The sequence below is a fragment of the Muntiacus reevesi genome, chromosome 13 (assembly GCF_963930625.1).
Source record: "Muntiacus reevesi chromosome 13, mMunRee1.1, whole genome shotgun sequence".
Classification (NCBI taxonomy): domain Eukaryota; kingdom Metazoa; phylum Chordata; class Mammalia; order Artiodactyla; family Cervidae; genus Muntiacus; species Muntiacus reevesi.
The window spans coordinates 57,111,451-57,136,875 of NC_089261.1; the positions used below are offsets into that span (position 1 = coordinate 57,111,451).

Below are 25,425 nucleotides of genomic sequence, written 5' to 3' on the forward strand. Positions count from 1 at the left end.
CTGATGGTAGCTAGTCATAGCCCCTGCAACTGTGGCCGGCACAGTGAATGTTGGAGATAGAATCCATCTGATCCAGACATGATTCCATCACTTCATTTATGATTCAGATATGATTAAGGACCAGTTGCAGATATTTAGTAAAGACCAACTATCTGTATGGAAACTCATGCAAATGCCACCAGCTAAATTGATGCTGCTGCATTTAGGAAATTTCTCTCTAGCAATAAAATTTGATTCAGTTGAAATGAATAAGTAAATATAAAAATGTAAAGTATAATGAATATGGTATAATTTAGTCTTTAAAAGCTATTTTATAATGAATTACATTTAGCTAAATAATCATAATGAATTATGAATAAATCAAACATAAATGGAATAGAATTCCAAGTAATTATAATCATAAAGGGAACTGAAATCCCAAAAGGTTGACTGAAAAGAGGAAATCAGAACAGGAAGTATGGGTGGAAGGGCTTTGTGTTCTTATTAGCCTTTCCATATTGCTTTATTTAAAAAGTTGTATGGATATTTCTTTTCTTTAAAAAGCAAAATGTTTCACTTAAGATGTCAGTAAATTTATTATGATAAGTAAGCTTATTAAGATGTTACAATATATATTTCTTGGTAGATTTTTATTAAACATGAACCTAAATAAAACATATAGATGAAAATAAAAAATTATAAAATTATAATTCAATTTCATATGAGTTAATGAATTAAATCATAGCTATTTACATGTACATAATAATTTGAAAAAAAATATTATGGGAAGGAAGTTTGAAATGGCAACACAACCAAGGCAAACAATATACTTGTTTGGCAAATTTATAAACAATACATTTTAAAATGTAACTTTTTTCACCATACCAAAAAAAAAAAAGGCCACAAAAAGGTAACAATGTGAGTAGATGAATGTGTTAACTTCATTGTAGCAATCACTTCACAGTGCATATATATTAATATATACATGAAACTATCATGTCACACCTTAATATCTACAGAATTTTTGTTAATTTCTACTTCAATAAAGCTAGAGGAAAAAAATGTAACCTTGTTGTCTTCCAAAAGTCGCTGCCCCCTTATCCTATATTCCTTCCCTGGGTTTATTGCCTTAAAGTCAATACTCCTGGGGATGGCCTTGAGATATCACGTTGCCATTGTTGATGTGGTCAAAGACATAGGGATTTTTCCTTATTTATAAATAGTCTGCCAGTTTAAGGTATCCAGTGTAATGATTTGATTTACATATATTGTGAAATGTTAAGATGTTCTGTTTCTTAAAAGCTTAGGTGTTATTGCTATGAAAATAATCCTGCCATCTGCCTCTGTATCAGCAGCTCATCCCTCATTTCCCAAAAGTGTTAAACCAACATCTTATAACTTTGTCTACCTCAAGATGAATTCTATTTTAGAAAGGTTCAAGCACTTATAAAGTGAAAGTGAAAGTCACTCAGTCATGTCTGACTCTTTGCAACCCTATGGACTATACAGTCCATGGAATACTAGGCCAGAATACTGGAGTGGGTAGCCTTTCCCTTCTCCAGCGGATCTTCCCAACCCAGGAATTGAACCAGGGTCTCCTCCACTGCAGGTGAATTCTTTACCAACTGAGCTAAAACAGAAAGTAAGTAACAGTCACGTAAAGCAGGGACCAGATGATAAAGGTTCTTGTATATCTTTGCTGTAAAATTTGGATTGTATTCTGAATTCACTAAGAATCCACTAAAGAATTTTAAGCAGGGAAATCACATAAAATGATTTGTGGTACACAAAAATCTATTTAGTGGTAGTGCATATAGAAGGGTCAAGTTAAGGGAAAAAAATTAAAGGCGTGGAAACCTTAAGAAGTTGCTGCAGTAAAGCTGGTAAAAAATGTAAGTCCCTAATACTGGACCTAGGCAATGACTGTCAATAGCTCACTGACCGTCAAAACCACTAGGTGAGAGGTTATAGGGGTTTGTTAATTGATAATTTGTATTATAACACACTAAGCCACTGAAAAATCTTATCATTACCAAAAGAGAAACAACCACATATTGTATGTCGCCCAATATGGTAACATAAGAACCATCTGTGGATCATTCTTACAAAGATTCTAATGAAGCTTCTAGATCTAAATGTGAGTTTAGGGAAGTTCTGTTTATCAAGGCAGGAGGTACAGGTGGGTGGAAGAGATACAGGAGTGAAGAAGGCAAGTTTAGTTTGGAGTATACTGAGATAAAGGTGAATATTCACATGCAAATGTTCAATAGGTATAGTAAGCAGAGAAGAAGCTCAAGGATATAATCTAGAGTATAAAACCATGCAAAGAGACAGAGAGAGAAAGTGAAGACTCAGGAGTAATATCCAGATAAATAAGGGAAAAAGCAGTTGAGGCTGGAATACCTGCAACGAGAAAAGACAGGAAAAGCGTGTCAGGAAAAGGGATTGGTCAGTAGTGTGAATTAAAGAATTAAATGTGGACTTCTCTGGTGGTCCAGTGGTTAAGAATCCACCTGCCCATGCAGGAGATACAGGCTTGATCCCTGGTCTGGGAAGATTCCACATGCTGCGGGGCAACGAAGCCCGTGTCTCCAACTACTGAAGCCTGCAGGTCCTTGAGCCCATGCTCTGGAACGAGAGAAGCCATGGCAATGAGAGGCCCACACACTGCCACTTGAGAGTTGCCCCCACTCTCTGCAACTAGAGAAAATCCATATGCAGCAACAAAGACCCAGCACAGCCAGCAATAAATAAATAAATAACAGTTTTTAAAAAAATCCTGCAACCAATCCTTTGGTTCTCCCAAGACAGGTACCCCTGCAAAAAAAAAAAAAAAAAAATTAAATATAAGTTTTAGACAAAAAATAATCTTTAGCTTTAATACTAAACAGCAACTGGTGCCAGGTTAAGATTACAAACTGAGCATATGATTTTATCTTCTCTTGTTTCTTGGATCCTATTAAAAGAAGAATATACTAATTTAAAGGGGAAGGGTAAACAGAGAGCAGTGAAAAGAACTGGAGGAAGTTCATCAATGAATGAACTCTTTCAACGCAGTTCTAGGGGGTGGAAAGTGAGAGGAGGAGTGGAGCTCAATAAATAAGCTGGAAAAGACACAGCCCAGAATAAATACGGAGGGGCTGCAGTCAAGGAGGGAACCATTCTGCCTCTCAGTGGAGGGAGGGTTATAGACTCAGGATGACAGGTGTGATAGGCAGTAGGGTACAACACGGGGCTGAAAACAGGAGCACTTATTAAAAGCCTGCTGCTGATTTCCCCATCCTTATATTCAGAATACACAGTGGCCAGGTGTTAGCCTCTGGGCAAAAAAACGTAGGAGAAGGGCTTGCTGTGTGTTTTCTAAATAAATTTAGCACACTGTCTAGTGTAAACAAAAGAAGTAACTGTTGCTGATGGAGTACAAGGAGAGAAACATTCTGAGAGGCAGGGTTCCCCAGAGTAATAGCAGAGGAGGGAAGAAGGCCTGGGTATGGCTCTTGAAACAGAAGGGGGTGGACAGAGCTGAAAGAGCTTGATATAAGAGGAAACATGAATGCAATTCATTAACATCACTACTCACAACGAAGGGCAAAGATGGAAAAAAAAAAAACAACCCTGAAATAAACACCTGCCAGTTACTTTGTGAGGGTATAGATTACATGAAGCAGTAGGTCTAGGGAGGCAGAGCACCATGGTCACTGGCTGACCATAAGAAACTGAAAAGAAATAAAAACAGTCACCAAGTATAGGTTATATTTTAAAGAAACTGAATTGGTTATCAAAAATCTCACCAAAAAAAAAGATAAGACTTCTTCTAGATCATCTAACTAAGATGGAGTAGGAGGGACCATTTAGAACACCCTTCCTGAAACAACTAAAAGGTTAATATTACATTACTATAACAATGAGGACCAAAAAAATAGAGAAAAGCTTTCAGGCACTGCATATCAACTTACTAAGCAGGGGACACTGGTCCCTGAGAGAAGGAAAACAAATAATACGAGCCCCATGACAGTTCCAGCTGACTGCCCAGACAGATTTTCCAGACTGCGGTGCAAAGAAGGAGAGTCCAAACAGAGCCAGGCAGTAACCTCGAGCTGAGGAAAGACGCACGGAGTCTGGAGCAGCCAGGAGCTGGAGTTCAAAAAGCAGAGTCCTGGGGAGAAGACAGCTGTACAGAGAAACAGCTGTGGAGATCCACAGGGGATACACCCTCAAGGTTTCATATGTAGTAGCATATGCCTACAGAGACGTTACCTGAGGAAAAGGAAAGAACCACTTAAAAGGAACTGATACTCAGAACTCAGACAGGTCCATGAATAGCGCGTGTTCCAAGCAGCCAGAGGGAAAACATAACTCAAGGAAAATCAGGCAGGGTATTTACAATCGTATTACCTCAGGAGTGGAAGAAATTAGCCTTAGATTAAAGGTGGTTCTGGTTTCACCTAACAAGATTTAACAGGAGGTTTGAAAAGACAAAACTGTTACCAAGTGACTTAAAACCAAACTTCAGAGCAAAGTTCAAGAATTTTTATAAGGATGTAGTACTAAGCATCTAACAAGATAAAAATCACAAGGTTTGGAAGTTAACAACAAAAAAATTATCAGGCTTACAAAGAAGTAGGCTAATATAAGCCATAGAAGGAGAAAAAACAATGAATAAACACAGTTCCAGAATTTGCATGGATGACAGAATTGTCAGATTAGGACATTAAAACAGTTACTATAATTATATTCCTTATGTTCAAGAATATAGGGGAAAGATTAAGCGAGTATAGTGCATATTTGAAAGATTTTTTTAAAGACCCAAATCAAACTTTTCAAGATGAAAAATGGGATGACTGAACTAGAAAATACCCAAGATGAGACAGCAGCAGATTAAATACTGCAGAATTAAAGATTAGTGAACTTGAGGATGTAGAAACCAAAATGAAATATAGAGAAAGTAGAGACTAAAAAAAAAAAAGAAAGAGAGAGAGAAATTAAGAGTGTCAGTGGGCCATGGGATGCTTTAAAGATGCCTGATAAGATATATTTTTACAGTCCCCAGAGGAGAGGAGATACTAAAGACATAATGGTTGGAAATGCTTCACATTTGATGAAATCCAAGAAGCTCAACAAGTCCCAAGCACAAGAAACATGAAGAAAATTATACAAAGGTGTAACAGAATTAAGAAGATTATATTCACTGATAAGGGGAAAATCAGAGAATTAAAACAGATTATAAACAAGAAAACAAAATAAGGATGAAAACAAGTTCTCTTTGGAAAAATATAGTTAAGGCAATAGAGCAACATCTTTAAAGTGCTTAGGAAAAAAAAAACAACCCTGTCAACTTAAAGTTCTATACCCAGCACAAATGTCGCTCAAAAAACCAAAGGCAAAATACTTTGTCAGACCAAAGCTGAGTCACCACGTTCAGACTCTAAGAACTGTCAACACATGTTCTTCAGTCAAAATGAAAATCATAGCACAGAGAAATATGTATCTGTACTAAGGGATGAAGAACATCAGAAATTATAATTATGTGGATAAATATGAAAGATTTTTATCCCAATTTTTAAATCTGACAAAAAAGTCTGTCTAAACAGCAATGCACACCAAGGTTTATAACATATGTGAAGAATATGTACAAAGTCTAGGAGAGGAAAATATAAGTATACTGCTAAGGCATTTATACTATCCATGACATGGTATCATATTAACTGAAGATACACTATGATAAGCTAGAACTACTCCAAACTCTAAAGTAACCATCGAAAAAAGTAAAAGGTATAGCTAATAAGCCAAAGACAGAGAAAAATGGAATAAATCAAAATATCCAATCCAAAAGAATTTTAAAAGAATCAAAAAATAGAAGGGACAAATAAACAAACTGGTGACAAATCTTAAACCCAACTGGATCGGTAATCACATCCAATGAAAAGGGTCTAAACACCTCAATGAAAAATCAAAGGTTATCACAGTGACAGAAACAAACAAAACTCAACTATACACTTCTTACAAAAGATGCATTTTAAATATAAAGACAGAAATAAACCAAAAGTAAAAGGATGGGAGGAAAGTCTGTTAACACTAATCAAAAAGAAAGAGTGGCTATATTAACAACAAAGTAAATTTTGTAGCAAAGATTATCACCAAGGATAAAAGAAGATACTTCATAATGACAAAAGGAAAAATTCATGAGGAATACATAACTGTCCTACATGCGTATATGCTCAGTTAACAGAGTTTCAAAATGCGTGAAACAAAGACTGATAGAACTCCAAGAAGTAATAGAAAAATACATAATATATTCAGAGCTATCTCAGTAACTGATAGAACAAGCGACTAAAAAATCAACCAAAAACAGAAAACTGAACAGTAACAAAATAACTTAACATTTATAGAACACTCCGCCCAACAACAGCAAAGTATGTATTTTCTTCCATTGTACACAGAATGTATATCAAGTTAGATCATTTTCCCATCCATAAAAAAGTCTCAAAAAGTTGTTAAAAGAATCCATTCATACAGATGATGCTCTCTGACTACAATGGAACTGAATTTGAATCAATAACATAAAGGCTTAAAAAAAAAAATCCCCAAGTATTTGGACACTTCTAAATAAACTACTGGTCAAGAAGAACTCAACAGGAAAATTAGAAAGTACTTTGAACTGAATGAAATTGAAAGCACATTTCAAATCTGTGGGATGTGGCTAAAATCAGTACTATGGCAAAACATATATTGCTAATCACATACATTAGAAAAAGATGAAGGTCCCAAATTAATGACCTCAGGCTCCATCATAAGCAACTAGATAACTCAGAGCAAATTAAACCCAAAGCAAGCTGAAGAGAGTAAACAATAAAGATCAGAAGGGAAACCAACTAAATTAAAAAAAAAAACAAAAAAACAGAAAAACAATTGAGAAATTTCATGAAAGCAAAAACTAGTTCTTTGATAAAACTGATAAACCTCCAGCCACATTGATCAGGAAAAAAGACAGAGGACACAAATTGTCAATATTAGGAATGAGAGAAGTGACATTACTACAGGTTCTATAGAATAAAAAATAAAAAGGCAATATATGGACAACTGTATGTCAACAGATGAAATGGACAAATTCCTTGAAAAATGTGGGCTACTAGAGTTCACAGCTGCCCCTTCTCCAGAGCACTGTTATGGCAGAATGGCACCTATGTACCTGGGGGCTTATGTCCCAAGAGAAGGCAACCAGCAAATAATAACCAACAAAAGGGTTAAAAAAAATCATCCCACCTCACCCTTGCCTCAGGTTGAAACCAGTTCTGTAGCACAATTCATGCTTCAGTAGGATCAGAATGAAGCTAGGTTCCAGTTAATATCTTCAGCTTCATCCTTACCTTGCTGTGTTCCCCTGCCTTATCCAGCTTCCCTCACTATCCTTTCCTAACAGTTCTCCTTCCGTAAATCACTTGCCATGGATTCACATCTTGAGCTCTGTTTATTGGCAACCTGACCTGAGACAGGGCACGGGAGGGAGGCTGGAAGGCAAAATGACAAGAGCAGAGACTTGCTCCTTCCTCCTTCCTTGGCGTTCCTGTCTGAATCACCCCGGTGATGACCCCTTATCTTGGGTTAAGCACTACATTGTGCACCCCCCAAAGATGTTAAAGATCTAACCCCCAGTACCTCTGAAGTTGGCTTTAATTGAAAAGAAGGTGTTGGCAGATGCATGAGTTAAGATGAAGTAGACTTTAATCCAACATGACTGGTGTCCTTATAAAAGGGGGAAATACAGACTCAAAGACAGACATGCTTGGAGGGAATACGATGTGAAGAAACAAGAAGAACGCCACCTACAAACCAAGCAAAGGTACACCTGAGCCTGCAAGAACCAGGAGAGAGCCCCAGAACAGAAGGAACAAACTCTGCCCTCCCTCCGATTTCAGATTGTGAGCAAATTCATTTCTGTTGCTCTAAGCCACATAGATTGTGGTACTTTGCTATGGCAGCCTAGAAAATGAATGTGCCCTGTCAGTGGCAGTTCCAGTCTTGCTTTTTCCAAGAATGCCTACAATCAACTTCACGTCCCCATCCTGGCTGGAGGTTCCCACCGCAGGGTTCCTTTGTCTGCTTCCAGGTTTTGGTAATTCCAACTTCTCTTGTTCCCCAATCCCTAGGGATGGGAGGGGCTTCCCACAATCACTATTTTACTTAAATAATCTTCCCTTTCTCAGTTTCCGAACACTCACTTAACTACTTCCTTGTATTTAATTTGCTCTGTAATAGGAAATAGCTATTATTTATTTAATAATAAATTAACATATAGAGTTTATTTCCAAGACTGCAGAGTGATAACCGTTTCATTCAGAGGAAAAGCCAAGTCGATAACACAGTTTGTAAAATCCTACACAATGCAGGGCTCTGGGCTGCCCCATATTGCCTGCCCTCATTTCTTCTCATTTCCTCTGTCACCCACTCTGCTCCACCTGCACTGGTCTCTCTGCTAATCCTTAAACGTACCAAGCATGCTTGCTTTATGGCCTTTGACTTGCTGTTCCCTGTACGTACAGACATCCGCATGCACGTAGCCCACTCTGCTCTAATATCTATTCCCCAGTCTCTGTCTGTACCTCAGGAGACACCTCTCCTGACAACATACCCGTGGTATCCCTAGGGGAATGGTTCTAGAACCTTCGCTATCAGAACCCACATGCTGAAGTCCCTTACACAAAATGGCATCGTATTTGCATATAATGCATACACATCCTCCCATATATACATTATACTTACTATACTTATTATACTTAAACAATGTAAACGCTATGTAGTCATGTAAATAGTCATCCGTGCAAGGCTAATTCAAGTTTTGCTTTTTGGAACTTCATGGAATCTTTTTTAGTATTTTCAATGGCAGTTAACTGAACCCCCAGATGCAGAACTTGTGGATATAGAGGACTGACCGTAAACAGTAAGGCCCCTACATACGAACCTTCAAGCCGTGAAGTTTCAAAGATGTTGAAGGTGCATTCCACCAGCATCAGATGTGAGTGAGACGGCAGCTTGCCCTTGTCACCTGCTGACGACCCTCCAGCTATACCATCTCCCACCTCCCCGCCCTCCTCCAGGAGCTCTTCTTGCCTGTTCACCCGATGCCAGCCCCTGTGTGACAGCCATTGGATTGTACTACTGTACTTTCCAAGGTACTGTAAGATCAAAATGTTTTCTTAAGATCAAAGACCAAAAACGGTCTCTTATCTTTTGTGTTTGTTTTTATGTATTATTTGTGTGAAAAGTGTTACACATCTATTACAGTACAGTACTACATAGCCAATTGTGTTAGTTGGGTGCCTAGGCTCACTTTGTTGGACTTAAATTGGAATTACGAATGCACTCTTGGAAGGGAAATTGTCCGTACCTAGAGTCTTGCTAAATAAAATTATTATTTTTCTCAGCCCCTGTACTCTTTTCCCATGACCCCCTTCCTCTACAGCACTCAGCATTTTCTAGCATGTTCTGTAACTACTTGTTATCTGCCTCCCGCAATGGAGCAGAGCACCATGAGAGTTTTGCTCACTGCTTTGTCCCCAGTGTCCAGAGCAGGATCTGGCATGTGGAAGGTGCCAACTTTTGAAAACAACTGAATGACTAGAGCAAAACCCTACCAACAGCCCTATCGATGACTGTCATCAGTGAACTTGAAGTACAACTGGTCTTTAATGTTTAAAGGACTTGTATTTGTTCGCCATCCTTCCTCAGGGGACTCACATTTTAGTGACAATGTCTCCTGAAATTCCTTGGCAAGGGTGCATTTTAAGTTGTGTCTTCCCTCCTGTTTTAACAATTCAAAATTTTTATAATGCAAATATTTTCTCTATTGAAAACCTTTAAAAAGCATTAGGTCAAACAAGATTGGACCATCAGCAGCATTTATGTAGAAGTCAGCACCCACCGTACTGTAAGCCTGTACAAGACTGCTGGAGTGATCAAGAAGGCGATGCAATTTCTGCCCTCATGGAGTTTACAGTCACATGGATATTCAATTCCCACGTATGGAAAAAACCTCAGAGAAGTAACAGCGCACAGAAGTAAACAAACAAAGAAAATAAGTGCTGATTAGAGGAGAAGCAATGGCTGAAGTGCCGTTAGAACTAAAATTCCTAGAAAGAAAGTGAAGTCACTCAGTGGTGTCCGACTCTTTGCGACCCCATGGGCTGGAACCTACCAGGTTCCTCCATCCATGGGATTTTACAGGCATGAATACTGGAGTGGGTTGCCATTTCCTTCTCCGGGGGATCTTTCCAACCCAGGGATTGAACCCGGGTCTCCCACATTGTAGGCAGAACACTTGACCCTCTGAGCCACCAGGGAAGTTGAGTGAAAAGCCAGAATTTAAAGAAGTTCAACAAGGATAAGGTACTTGTAAAAGGAAATGACAAATGCATGAATGAAACTTCACTAGTTTCCTGGAGTCTATATACGCTGTGAGTTTGGCCTGTAGCCTCTCCTATCTTAGCTGTCTGCTTTATTTTGCTATTTATTCTGCCTTCCCTTAAATGTATCATACTCTATTCTGAATTCATAGGTTTTCTTTTTTTTTTCATTGAAATACAGTTGATTTACAATGCTTGTTGTGCTAGTTTCAGGAAAGTGACACAGCAAAGTGATTTAGTTATACATAAATATATATGTGTATACATATTTTCATTTTCTTTTCCAATAGAGGTTATTAAGAGATACTGAATATAGCTCAGGGGTGGGGTGCTTCCCAGGTGGCACTAGTGGTTAAGAGTCTGCCTGCAATGAGGTGACATAAGTGACACAGGTTCGATTCCTGGGTTGGGAATTTCCCCTGGAGGAGGGCATGGCAACCCATTCCAGTATTCGTGCCCGGAGAATCCAATGGACAGAGGAAGCTGGCGGGCTACAGTTCACAGGGTCACAAAGAGTCGGACACGACTGTAGCACCTTGTGCTACACAGTAGGTCTTTGTTGTTTATTTCACATATAGAAGTGTGTATCTGTTAATCCCAAATTCCTAATTTATCCCTGCCCCCTGGTCCTCTTTGGTAACCATAAATTTGTTTTCTATGTCTGTGAGTCTATTTCTGTTTTATAAAGAAGTTCATTTGTATCATTTTTTAGACTCTACATATAAGTGATATGACATTTGTCTTTCTCTCTCTGACTTACTTCACTTAGTATGATAATCTCTAGATCCATTCAAGCTGCTGCAGATGGCAATGTTTCATTCTTTTTCCTGGGCTTTAAATGGCAAGGAGGACTCACTTCACACACTCCTTCCAATTCATCCTCGGGTCCCAGCTGAAATGTCGTTTTCACAGAAAGGCTCCTTCCAGCCACTTAATCTGAAATAAATGTGCCTTGTTATTCTCCATCTTAGCATTTCTTTCATAGCCTTTATTGTAACTATTTAATCACAAGTTCATTTGTGACCGTATCATTTCTCTTCCTTACTAGATTATTGGGGACTCCGAGGTGGTGCCAGTAGAAAGGAACCCATCTGCCAACGCAGGAGACACAAGACATGGGTTCAATCTCTGGATCTAGATTATTAACTACTAGAAGCAGAATGTTTCCATTATTTTTCATTACTGGATACATATTGCGTAGTATAGTGCCTGGCACTTCATATTTGTTAAAATAGAATTAAATAGCACATATTTCTGTGAAGTTCAGAAATCCGTATATAAAACCGATTCAAATACCCCAAATAGTTCTATTTTAAACATTTACCCATTTAAACTGTGCTAACTTCTGATACATAGACAATGGTATCTACTTAACTGTATATACATACATGTGTAAATGTATACATAATTCCTATATATGGTAATATTTTGAGCTTCACCTATGAAATTAATTTCAATTGGGGTCAAACATTTCATCTTTTGCAAATCACCTAATTTGTTCATGAAAATCTTGAATCCATCTGAGGTAAGGAGTAGAATCTCAGATAGGACTGGGGTATGGGATTGGGATGGTCAGACATGCCACTAGACCATACAGGGTGCATTGGTGCAAATTAGAAAAAGAAGTCACATCATACGGCCAGGCACCAATAAACTAGGCTTGGTGAATGGAGCAGGATTTCAGCTCCCAATCCTTGCCTCAGCCGGATGCCCTGCGCTGGGTGCAACCTACATGTAGGTGGCAGTCCTAGAGAGATAGCTCAGTGGTGGTGCAAGCAAATGGTGATCTGGCCACACTGTACACCTCCATTCCTTGACAGACGGATTGAATTTGTCTGAAGCAGTTTGGTTGGGTAGGGGTCTTTTCTTCTCACCACTTCTGATGATTCAGCTGAAGAAGGAGATCACCCTGATGAAAAAAAAGTCCATTTCTCAGGTTCAAGTTCACAGACGGTTGGGCAGCCTCCAGGAGGGCTTTCATGGTTTACTTTCAGAAAATAGCTCAATCAATAGCTTGATTCTTAAAAAAAAAAAAAAAAAAAAAAAAAAAAAAACTGTAGATCTGGTTATAGATGAGTTTGCTATTTCCCTCTGCAAAAAATGAATCAGAAGTTAGTTCGCTTGTAATAACACTGCTTGGTGACTATTTGGAAATTCTATCAGTGGCACTGAAAATAAATGCAACTAACTCATCAGTGACCCAAATTATGGATTGTCGTGACTAACAGCAGATGGGATCAATTCTACCTCCCATGGATCAAGAAGGAACAACTGTGTCTCATTTCAGTAATCATTTATAAACTATCTTTAACTTAGGGTCTCAGTTTATGATATCCGCATAATTTTCTTAAAACCAAAATTAATTTACCTTTAAATGTCCTTAGTCTTTAAACACAAACCATAAGTAAGGCCTGTTCCAAAAATTCATCACTTGGGGTGGGAGCTCAAACCACGGAAACAGAATTTTTAAAGGATTTTTTTACTTTGGAAAACCAACATAACACTGGTATTTGGGAATAAAACCTTAAATAGTGGAAAGCAACCTAGACTGGGTCTCTGGTTTTTAAACACCTAATTAGATGAGATTGTGCAAATGACTTAATCTCGACAGGATTCCTTTCCAGATTTGTTTATTAAATAAGAGTTTAAAGTCTTAAAAGTCTTTATAGCTCTGTGATTTATTTTATATTAAAAAGTCTTCAACGGGGCAGGGAGAATGTCAGATAAAGTAGTCTTGTGGGATCACAAGGAGCATTTGGGATCACAAGTATACAGAAGTCTTGTGTATATAACAGCCCCTGGGAGAAATGTTAAGTACGTCATAGGAGCACTTACAGTGAGCTCAGGACTGGATTCCACAGCCCAGCAGATTCTTCTCAGTTATTCTGTCACCTCTTTTGGGAAAAACCTAGTTCCTCTAGCAAAGCCAGGCCCTGGAAGAGAAAGGGGCAGAAGCCTTATCTAGCCACTGCGACCACTTTAACAATAATTAATCAGTTATCCACACCCATTGTCAGGGAACTCTCACATTAGCTTGACCAAGTCTGTGTTGGAAAAGTGAAGCAAATCCAAACATTGCGAACGTTCCTTCACTGCCAAAATGAGAAAACTGCCTCATCTCCTCTTCAGAACCCCTGTACCAGAAAATGAACTCCCCTTGTTACCACTCAAGTGGACAGAAAGCACATTTTGTGATGCAACTTCGTAGAGATTCCTTCTGATGCCGATTTGGGGGGGATCCAGTTAATGTCACGTCGCCGCGCTCGATAAGGCACAGATCACTTCAGACTTTGTCCAGTTGGGGGGAGGGAAGAGGCTCCTCTATTAGGTACACTGGGAAAGGGGCTCATCCAGCCCCTTGACGCGCGCAAACCTACTACTAATTCTTTCTCCAGGGCCTCTGTGTTTACACCCCTGCGGGAATCTCCCCAGGATTTTTTCTCTTTTTTTTTTTTTTTTCCATTTAAAACGAACGCTGATCCCAATGCCCGCCTCTCCCCCGCTCCTCCACCTGGGGTATTCCTCAGTTCTCCAGAAAGCGCCAGCGGGGCCCAGCTACGCTCCAGGGCACAGGTGGGGCCAGGGAAAGGCGCGTCCGGGCCCAGCCCGCCCAGGACCCAGCTGGGCGCAGTTCCCCCAGGAGGCCCCGACACCCCACCGCGCGCACAGGCGCGTGTGCCACTTCGGGCGCGCGCAGGACTTAGGAGAGGTGCATCTTCTCGGCACAGTCTTCAAACCATCTGCACATTCTCAGCGGCTTGCAGCATCGGGGCTGTATCCCCGCCTCTCAATGTGACCCCAGGAAGGTCTGTACCGGCGTGAGCGTCACACTGCAAATCGCCAGGGGATGGAGGAGTCGCGCGGGCCAGGGTTGGGGGAAAGGGGCCGAGAAGCTCCCCCACAACTCCAGCCCACTCGGCTCACCCTCCCTCCGGGGCAAGGGGCGGGTCAGAGCCGGGGTAGGGGAGGCCCTGGAAGGGTCCCCTCCTTCTCACCTCCGGCCGCCTGCTCTTCCCACTTTCTCCAGGCGCCTCCGCGCGGGGTCGTGCGGAGGGGCTGCGTGAGGAGCGAGGAGTGGACGGAGAGCCGCCGGGCCGGGCCGGGGGGACCAGAGCGGTGCACGGCCCGCACCCCACTCCACCCCACCCGGCCCGAACCCGGCGGCGCGGCCAGGCGGCGGCGCGGACACCCGCGCCCTCGAGGCTGGCTCCGAGGGCTCCGCCGGGCCCTCGCCTCCGCCCGCCGCCGCGGCCCCGCCCCGCCGCACCCTAGAGGCCGCCGGGGCCGGGGGACGCGCTCGCGCCCGGGCCGCCCCCTCCCCTCCCCCAGCCCGGGCGGGGGCGCGCGAGCAGCGGTGACGTCAAGGGGCGCGCGGTGGCAGCACCTCCCCGCGCGCTAGTTAAAAAGAAGAAGAAAAGAGGGAACGAAACATGAGAGGCTGTGTGAGAAGCTGCAGCCGCCGGCAGAGGAGACCTCAGCATCCTCTAGAGCCCAGCGCTGGCCCTGCCTCCGCCTGCCCCGCCGCCGCCGCCGCCGTGTCTGCTCCTGGTACTGCCTCACCTACACAACTCCCGTTACACGGACCAGTGAACCTCCGTGGCCGTCTTCTCCTCCTCTTCTTCCCCCTCTTCCACCTCCTTCTCCTCCCACTTCTCAGCCGCATCAGGAAGCCCCCCACCCGACTGACATTGGCACCACTGCAAACGGTGTCAACCGCACAACTTTATCTCGCTCCCCCGGCTCCCCTGAGGCATCGGGCCCATCGCCTTGTCTTTTATTTTTTGCAAAGTTGCATCGCTCTACACCCTCTCTCCCCCGCCAGCTCTCTCTGCCTCTCGAGTGTCCTGCCGCCCCGCAGCCCCTTCCCGGAGCTGCGCCCTAGGGCCCCTGCTGGGCAGTGACCTTCCCCCCCCTCCACCTCCCGCGCCCAGCCCCTGCCGCGCGGGGCATTTGATGCTGAAGATGCTGTCCTTTAAGCTGCTGCTGTTGGCCGTGGCTCTGGGCTTCTTTGAAGGAGATGCTAAGTTTGGGGAAAGAAGTGAAGGGAGCGGAGTGAGGAGGAGAAGGTGCCTGAATGGGAACCCCCCGAAGCGCCTGAAAAGGAGAGATAGGCGGTTGATGTCCCAGCTGGAACTGCTGAGTGGGGGAGAGATGCTGTGTGGTGGCTTCTACCCTCGACTGTCCTGCTGCTTGCGGAGTGACAGCCCCGGGCTGGGGCGCCTGGACAGCAAGGTAGGCATGCACCCGCCTCGCAGCTGCGAGAGTGGCATAGTGACTGGGTGGGGTTCCCTGAGGCTCCGGCGATGCTGGTGGCTGAAGAGGGGCCAAACTTGTCTGGGGGAGTCCTTCTTGATAACTTTCTAAAGCGCTAGCGTGATTCGCCTGTGTGTTCCTCTGGGGCGCGCAGACACCTCTCCCGCCCCCAAGAGTCCGCGGGCGGGATGCTGTGCAAAACTGCTTGTCTCTGAAAAGAGAAGGCTCTGTGGTACCCGCATTCTGGGCTGGGTAAATATTTTAAAAGAATCGCGATGAACAGTGTGTTTTGGATTGAATCGGGCATTGGCTGCGGTGAAACTGTAAATGAAGGTGGCTGTGGTTTCCGGTTTTTCTAGGGTAAAAAGATTTGTGCAGTTTTCTCCACGTGCTCGGTCGGAGAGAGGATTGAATCGTAAAGGATGTTGAAGCATGGTTGGTGTAAGATCCCCAGCCGGGTCAGAAGGCGGGGGAGGTGTCCCGCGTTACAATAGTTAAGCAGCGAAAAGGAACTCCTGGTACTCCAGTTTAGAACCCCAGAATTGGAGAAGGGTTTGGCTGGAGCGTGTTTATCACAGAAAACCGTGGCGATTCTCCTCCTGTCATGTTTTGTAACGTTATAAAGTCGGGCTTTCAGTGGTACTTCTGTAGGAACATCTCTAGGAACTTGTTTTGGGGGCAGTGGCATTTACAGTTTCCCGATGTTTATAAATTTAAACAAAATATGTATATAGTGTTGGCTGGGTGTAAAGACATGCTTATCTGAGTTTTGCCACATCTTTCTTGCCCTGGGTTGCAGTAATGTGTGTTCTCTACTGTACTCCAGGAAAGACTGAGGGGTTGGTCATTAGCAAGCCCTACCCCGTGAAATAAACAATCAGGTGTCTTTGCTCCCCCTCCCTTTCCCCATTTTAGGTTTAATTAAGAATTCCTCTGTTACAACACTGCAGTTGTCAAGGTCTGAGAGACTCTTGGAAAACTTGTGCTTCAGTCTCGCTGGCCCAGGCATTAAAAAAAAAAAAAATACCCAGGCTGAATCTAATTTTTATGCTCAGTTCACGGTAGATTTCACTCTATTCTCATGTAAACAGCTCCTACGAATCAACATATGTGTCTGGGTGGTATCTCTCACTTTGTTTTGTAACAAAAAGCCATATTGCATCATTTAATTTGCTCAAGTCATGCAAATAGGAAAAAATCAATAGGACCAAAAGGGGTCGACTTATCCTCCTCCCCACTAAACTGCTGCCCACACACAGAGTCCTGTTGCTTATGGCGAAAGAATAACAACAACACCATTGTGTTTGTTAGTTGGTTCACTAATGGGTGAAACTAGAGAACATCATTCGCTTTCAGCCCCCAGCTCTGTCCAAATGTTCATGCCTTTTGAGGGAGCATTTGTCCAACTCCCTCTATTCCCAGCTGAGTGAGAACTGTCTTGCCGCAGGTTTTCAGCCCCAGCTCTCTCTTTATTCTTACCATATGCAGCAGTAGTCTGAGATGCAGGGAACAGATATTGCAGCGTTTTATTCAAAACAATGTCATCAAGCTCCTGGGCTTTAATTGAATTAAAGTACAAAAATCACTCCGTTCACAGCCGCTCCAGGGTTTTTTACCAGAAACTGGACAGAACCAGGAGATTCAGATAAAGATTTAGAAATATTTGCCATGAAGCCCCCCCATGTGCGATATATGTATGAGTATACCAGTGATCCGCAGACCCCTGCTCTACTGAACTCAGCCAGGTACAGGAGGAATGACAACTTTTTCTTGACTAAATGTAATGGGGAACTGGGAGAGGGATGGGGGGCTGGGTCTGAGTAGAGTTATAACCCTTAAGAGAAGTTATATAAATTTTTTTAAAGAAATCATTCTTTAGGAAGCATTCTGCCACGTTAGCGATCCACATTCCTTCTGTTTTACGTGCTTCCAATCTCCAACAAACCCCTACTCATGTGGAAAATGTGTCTGAATTAAAGTTGGTACACTAGACTTTGGCTGGTTCCATTACAAGTGGCTTATAAATCAACAATACTTAAATTGTTCAAATCAGAGATGTGACATAGTTCTGCAAATGCATTCTTGACCCATGTTCGTTCTCAAGTTTTAATAGTTTTTAAAACATGTTATTTTATAATAAACTTCTGTGTTTCCCTTTTTTCCCCTAAGCCTTCCTGGCTTATAATGTATGTTAGGGTCTTATTTCATAATGTGTATGCAGGAGAGATGATGGCTATTTGAAAGGGCCCTTTTTTTGTTTATGAAAAAAAAAAGTTTTCCCCAGAAAGATTTCTGCAAAATTTCATGAAACTACAGGAGTAGCATTTTCCTAAAGGAAGAAACTTCATAGACAAATAGTAGCAAATTAGGTAGAATATTGATCATGCTTAGCTGGGCAATTAAGTCCAGTTTCCAGGCTAACCCATTTTCTTTAATATGTAAGGAACTATTGAATGTAGTTGAGTTCAATTCTTTAGCCACAATATTATTCTCATAAGTTATTTTGTATTTTCCTTTCTTTGTATATTTTAGTAGTTTTGTGAACTGTAACGAGATGGTTAACTACTGTTACAAATAAGTACTGCCAAAATCTAGAAAGTTATGTTGTCTTAGCAATATTTTTGCAGCTTCTAAATACAAGATGCTAAAAGGATCTAATTCCCATTAGCCACATTGAATCTGCAACCAACTGAAATACCCCCATTTCTAAAACTTAACTTGTAGCCACAGAGGCATAGAAGCTCTCTCTACCTTGGGTGGTTTCACAGCCAAAGCTGTCAAGGAATGGGTGAAAAGTAATTGTTTTCAAGTGTGCCCTTTTACAATCATTTGTTTGCTCTGGCTCTTTCAGGGACAAAGGCTATTGTTGAACACATCCAACTAAACAAATAACTCATCCTGGGGTCCCTTTAACAGCTGCCTTAGTACAATGATCTATTTACATATTAGCCTAAAATTGAAACTGAACTCTTTAATGACATAATCCAGCACTGCAGTCCAGAGACGCATGTGTTCTATCCAACAGCTGAACAACCTTGTAGGCATATGATTTTTAGAAATAACTTTTTGTGTACCAAGTGATCTTCAGGCATCATCTTAATATACTGTCCTGTATTTTCCCCTTTTGTCCCCTCATCGAACCCATGTGCATGCCTTTTTATCCTCTTTGTTCAGTTACTTGATAAAGAGAAATACAGAAGGTCTCTGTCACCCGTTTTACTATTTGTTGATAAGCTGTAGTTGTAGGCCACGCTTCACTGTGTATTCCAGGATTTATCTTACCTTCCTTCCATGGATTTTTACTTTCATGTGGCTAAAGATTAAAGGATGACCTGCCAGATGTTGTAAATTAGTCAGCAACAGTCACAGTCAGTACTAGGCGCACTGTAATAATGTTTCGAAGTTTTACATGATTTCCAAAGTATATTTAGTTTAAACCACTATAATTTGATGGTTTCATATATAGCTTTTAAAAATTGAAACAGGAAATTAGCTTAAATTTCTTCTTAAGATTGATGACATTGTCAGACATAAAGCTAAGGCCCTGTATAGACAGACACATAGACAAAAAAAAAAAAGAAGAAAAAGAAAAAAAATACCCTACACACACCAGCACTCATCTGTCTAAAACAGCGTTGCAGCTTGGGCTGAGTCAGTTTAATTGACTTCAGTAGGACTATTGGTTCATTGAAACCAAAGCCAGAATGATGGCTCTATCTATCTTCAAATAGGTATTTACACTGCAGACCCCACACAGAGCAAAATGTTACCGTCCTGCTGGGCCGGGACAGCCTGAAACTCTACAAAGAACAATATTATACTTGATTTCAGATAATTTATTGAATCCTATTTCTGAAACTTTTGATGAGGCCAGGACACATTCCCAAAATTGTAAAAGACAAAATTCTTTAGGCACTAAAATCAAGCTCTTTCTGGACAGCAGCTGGGAGTGTACATGGGGATCATTTTGTTTCAACTATGAAAAATCTAAGCTTGCATATTCTCCATAAAACCAAAGGTAATTACATTCCAGTTTGTCAGCCAGCAAAAGAGGTGGCCTCAGCATCCTGCAGTTGTTTTGTTCTTACTGGACTGCCATGTGATAAACAAACAGAACACAGTTGAACAGTATTAATATTGAATAGATCTGGTGAGGTCTGACAGAGTATGGACAAGAAAAGACATTTAAAACATTCTTGGAATGCAAATTCTAAGTGTCTGGTGTACGCTTCCTTTTGGAAAACTTTAACCATTTAAGCAATTGTCATTTAAATAAAATGATAAAAATAAAAATGTAAGCACAATTTTAATTATTAATAAAGTTTCTGCATATTATAGATAGTTACAGCTCATCATATACATATATGTACACACTTTTTTCTGAAACAGGGTAGCTTCTACTAGACTTTTAATTACTACGTGCTAAAATTTCAGCATGTCTTATATGCAGCTTTGTTTTTTAGTTGCTTTGCTCTTTCAGATCCAAATTCTGTGATCACCTAGAATATCTTTATCCTAAAAAAGCAGAAGCCATATGAGTCACTCAGTTTACTCAAATTAGAACCTCAACTTGAGATGAAATACTTGCTATAAGCAGTGATCTAGTGTTTAAAATGTTAATTTCAGTTCATAGTTGTAAAGAAATAAGTGTAAACACAGTTATATAAACTGGGAGAACGAAATTTTTGTATGAAATTCTACCTCATTATGGTGTTTTTAATATGAGAAATCAATGCTTAATTTGATAGTACTATATTTCATGTATCAAGTATTGTACTGATATTCTGTTCCTTAGAGGAGGTCCTGAAATCAGTTTTTTAAACTTAGTTCTAGACACTGAGATCTATTTTATGTGCAAATTGCTAACCTCAATGAATCAGTAGCTGTCAAATTAGTCTTATTGATATAAAAGACATAATAATACTGTATGCCCCTTTTTCATTAAAACTCATTAAATACTATACAAAAACACTTTTACTAAAGTCTTGTGTTTAGTCGTATATATACCTGAGGAGCTAGTTAGAAAATTTTTCCTGGCTAAGATATAAAGAATAATAAAAGTTGGTCTTAAACCTGCTTTACTCAGCTTCAGGTATTATTTTTGTAGAACACGAAAAGAAGATATTTCCCACACTTTACAAAACTTTCCCTAGGCAATCTGTAGATTGAAAATTAATTCAAATGAGAACAATATTGTTTAAATAACATCTTTGAGAATCTCATTAGACATTCCAGGAATGAAAGAGATTTTTACCCAAGATACAAAAAAGGCATGTGTTAAAAAGTTGCTTTACTTAGAGTTGGATAAAGATATTTGGAGTTTTCAAATTAAATGTCAGTCAGTATATACTTTAAGGCAGGGTGAGAAAAAGAGTTAAGGAGTCTTAAATATAATTGTCATTTAATTTTTCACACCTGAAGGACAGTCTGATTTACAAGAGTAAGAAGCCCGTCTGCGCATCCTTACCCTTTGCCCTCCCATCCCAGCCCAAGAGACTGCCTGCTAAGTCACTTCAGTCTGTCCGATTCTTTGCAGCCCTGTGGACTGTAGCCTGCCGGGCTCCTCTGTCCAGGGGATTTTCCAGACCAGAATACTGGAGTGGGTTGCCACGCCTTCCTTCAGGGAATCTTCCTGACCCAGGGATCAAACCCGTTTCTCTTACCCACGTCTCTTACCTGCATTGGCAAGCAGGTTCTTTACCACTGGAACCACCTGGGAAGCCAGAGACTGCGCTTGTGTCCTTATCAAGGTATTCTGTATTGTGACTTGGAGATTCTTTGCAGACTACAGCATTGGCTAAATGAACTTTTCTCTTTCTATGATGACCCCCACCCCCCCCCCCAAAAAAAAAGCATAACTAAACCTAACTTTGTAGAGCTAAACAGAAGTCTTTTTCTAATTTCTGTCTTTCAGATATTTTCTGTTACCAACAACACAGAATGCGGGAAGTTACTGGAGGAAATCAAGTGTGCCCTTTGCTCTCCACATTCTCAGAGCCTGTTCTACTCACCTGAGAGAGAAGCCTTGGAAAGAGATCTGGCACTTCCCTTGCTCTGCAAAGACTATTGCAAAGAATTCTTTTATACTTGCCGAGGCCATATTCCAGGTAAAAAATAAAAAAATGATTAAATCAACTACTGCAGAATAGCTTTCCAAGATACCTGTTCCTAAACACTTGCTTTGTTGGTGGTGTTTAGCTGCTTAGTCGCATCCGACTCTTTGCAACCCCTGTACCATAGCCCGCCAGGTTTCTCTGTCTATGAGTGGGTTGCCACTTCCTTCTCCAGGGGATCTTCCTGACCCAGGAATCGAACCCAGCTCTCAAGGTGTTGGCAGGCAAATTCTTTACCATTGAGCCACTGGGGAAGCCCAAACGCTTGCTTTCAGTTCAGTTCAGTTCAGTTGAGCTGCCCAGTCGTGTCCGACTCTTTGCGACCCCCTGAATCACAGCACACCAGGCCTCCCTGTCCATCACCAGGGTGTAAAATTTATCTTGCCTTTCCTTTCAAAATACCTATTTTTACCTCGTAATTTAACTGTTAAAAACTTATAACCTTGTATTGCTGCTAAAAGGATAACTGTCATTTCACCCTACATTGTTTTGTGGCAGTGTTTTACATTTCTTGTTAAACTGATAATACAGTTTACACATGCTGGATTATTGATCAAATTTCTCATTGGTGTCTTTACTCATCAGTGTCACTATCAAGACAACCTCCCCTTCCACACCGTTGATATGTAAGCGCAGTTTGTCCACTGACTTTTAAGGTATTTCCTTAAATAAAATATAATTTGAAAGCCCCCCCTCAACGTAACACCTTAGAAAGTACTTTTACATATAATGACTGATGTGCCTCTCATAAAGCCTATGAGGAAGATAGGAGAGTTCTAGTGTCCCTTTGACAGATGAGGAAAATTGAGTCTCGTGTGTGTGTGTGCTCAGTCATGTCCGATTTTTTGCAACCCCATGGACTGTGGCCCGTCAGGCTCCTCCGTCCATGGGATTTCACAGGCAAGAATACTGGAGTGGATTGCCATTTCCTTCTCCAGAGGATCTTCCCAACCCAAAGGTCAAACCCGAGTCTCCTACATTGGTAGGTGGATTCTTTACCACTGAGCTACCTAGTAGCCTCAGAAGTTAAATGCCTTAATCAGTTGTATGCAATGAGAAACTTACAGGTGAGATAAAGTTTAGTTCTTATGCTTATAATGTCCCAGATATACATGGTCATATTTTGGACCCTAATAAATGTATAAGTTCTTGGGCACTGATTAATTTTACCATCTGAGGCTTGTAAACCCTGGTATCAACACAGAGGTAGAAAAGAATTTAATAAGACAGATTCTGTTTAGTTAGTGTAACAAACAAATCTACTGACGCTAACAGTTTATAAAACTCAATGGCACTGAAGTAAAAGACAAGCTTTAAGAACTGTAGGATACACTTGAACAATTTTTTTTAAACTGCTATGCACATTTTACTTTTTTCTCTGACCCAGAAATGTGTAGCTTTTGTATTTTTTTTTTTTAATAGAGTGCTCTTAATAGCCTAAGAAAACATTTTGACTAGGGTTGCTTGCTTCCTTTGGTGTACCATAACATGTATCTAAACCCATTCAATGTGAAAATATTATTATTGACTTTATAAACTACAGCCATCTTTCTAAGGTTTGCCTTAAACCAGCTGTTTCTTCCTCTTTATCACATTCCCCAAAGCAAAGTAGAATAGGTCACGGTTGCCTAGATGGCCTGCTGAGAAGTGCTAACAGATTAGGTCCCATCAAGGTTTGCTGCAAATTTCCAGTCTGGAAGGCTTGCCTTTACCACTCTAAACTGAAAATGATACTGACACTCGGTGTTTTTATCTCCTTGAGATAAATACCACTAGGCTGAATTGAGAGACTCATCTATGGGGCACTTCCTTTATTTGAAGTTATTTTAGCTTCCAAAACAAACAACAAAAAGCAATATCCACTGAGAGAGAGAGCCCAGCAAACAGCTCAGGAGCCAACCTGTAAGCACCTTGCTCCCCAGATCAACATATGTGGTGACGAATGACAAATTTATTTTTCTCCAGAGTTTGTATATATGTAAAACTGCTGAAGTGCATCAAGATGTCAAGTGCTTTTGGTGGCCACCCAGGCTGCCTTGAAAGATAACCAGATGAAAGCTCCATTCCAGTGGCTGGTGGAGCGGCCAGGGGGATGTTCAGGGCCAGGCCGGCAGGCGTTAGCAACGAAACGGAGGGGATTCCTCTGCATCCATCAAATGCTAATAATCGCTCTAAATACATGTCCCCAAAGTGAGCTGTAATAACACACTGTTTGTGTCGATCAATTTGTTAGCCAGGCTGATCCTTGGCACACAGGTTACCATTCCCTAAAGTATGATAAATCAGATGACAATCCTCTCCTTGGCCCTGGCCCCCAACACAGAAGGCTCTTTAGAATTCTAGAGCACTCCTTTTTCAGAAATTGCTCAAAAAGTGACTTTGTAATATTTTCACCTTCTTAAATCTATTTAATGTCATGGTTTGCTCTTCTCTGAAGTTCAACATTATGAAAAACAGCTACTTTGTGATTCTGTTTGTTTGTTTTTTTTAACCTGTCCTCATCAGCCTCATCTTTTTGCAAATCAAAAACATGAAGAGGACGGGACCTCAAGGACTGCTGAGAAGGGTTGAAAGAGAGAAAATAATTCCAGAGACATCTTCATTTCTTCCCCCATGGCCCCATACATGAAGAATTAAACATATAAATGATCTATCCCTTTGCTTTACCCCCACAGCTTTAAGAAAGTGCCGTTCACTCTGCGATACATGTATGCCAGAAAGACAGCAATTTTCTAGAAACTTTAATTCATAAAAATTCATAGTCTGCTTATTTCCACAAAAAATAAACAAAGGTTAAAAATCACTGCAGTAAAGATATACTGGAGTTTTATTGATCATAATATTCTCCAGCTGTGAATTTAGTGAGGGAGATAAACTCTTAAAGCTTCTAAAAAATCCCCAAATTTCATTAAAAAAAAAATACCCATAGGAACTCCTTTCTCAATACCATGTGTCTCCTCTTCTGCCTGAATTACGATGAACAGAGGAGATGCTTTGCTGTTCACCAAATGATGACCTAATAAGTACACTCAGTGGGGAGGATATGAAAGGGTACCTCTGGGGTTTTGCTTCTTCCTTTAAATTTACACTCATCACCATAATGATTTTTATCACTCTCGGATTGTCATCTCTCAGCTATAGATGAGGGTAGTGTGAACTGTCTGTACACAATTAGTTCAACTGGTTTAATACTATTGCTAAAGAGGCCAAGGTCATAGATTTGATTCCACCGAGTTTCTAAAGTCCACAGCCACTCCTGACCCCTAGTCAGATATTTTACACTTGTGTCTCATTAGTGCCCCAGAGAGCAAGCCAGAAAGGATGGATTAATACACCCAGATCTACCTCCTCTGCTCGAAAATGCTTTCCAGTCCAAGCCTTACAGATGGCAGGGTTTTCCCATTTTTTTCCTCATCAATATAAGCAGCAAAGAAAATGAGGAAAAGTAGGTTTTCTCTAGCATACTTGCTTAGAGAAAAGCTAAAGCTTAGAAAACTGCATAGAGAACATTTATTTACATGTCCAGTATTTTACAGGGTGCTTTGTGGTATAGTAAGACAGGAGAGGAGTTACAGTTCCAAAACATTTGATAAGTTATCAGGAGTTATGAAACCATTACAGCTGCTGGAATCATCAACGTACTGCCATCGATAGTGGACCTGATCATACGATAATCAGGG

General features: G+C 41.0%; 1 protein-coding gene and 1 long non-coding RNA gene across 3 annotated transcripts in view; one reads left to right on the forward strand and one right to left on the reverse strand.

Moving 5' to 3' along the window:
• Positions 1–410: 410 nt before the first annotated feature.
• On the reverse strand, positions 411–14,611 carry LOC136145737 (uncharacterized). Of its 2 annotated transcripts, none has more exons than XR_010658844.1 (5): positions 14,375–14,611; positions 13,215–13,312; positions 12,254–12,470; positions 11,140–11,315; positions 411–2,796 (listed from the first exon to the last, which is right to left on the reverse strand). It is a non-coding gene; the product is annotated as an uncharacterized lncRNA (long non-coding RNA). The 2 variants fall into 2 exon arrangements; XR_010658843.1 differs by having other exon boundaries at positions 12,112–12,470.
• Positions 14,612–14,802: 191 nt separating this feature from the next.
• The window catches only part of HHIP (hedgehog interacting protein), a 109,183-nt gene continuing 98,560 nt past the window's right edge, over positions 14,803–25,425 (forward strand). The window contains exons 1-2 of the mRNA XM_065904730.1: positions 14,803–15,611; positions 21,547–21,739. Coding sequence (XP_065760802.1) covers positions 15,333–15,611; positions 21,547–21,739 — 472 coding nt within the window. The 5' untranslated portion in view covers positions 14,803–15,332. The remainder of the gene's footprint in view (positions 15,612–21,546; positions 21,740–25,425) is intronic.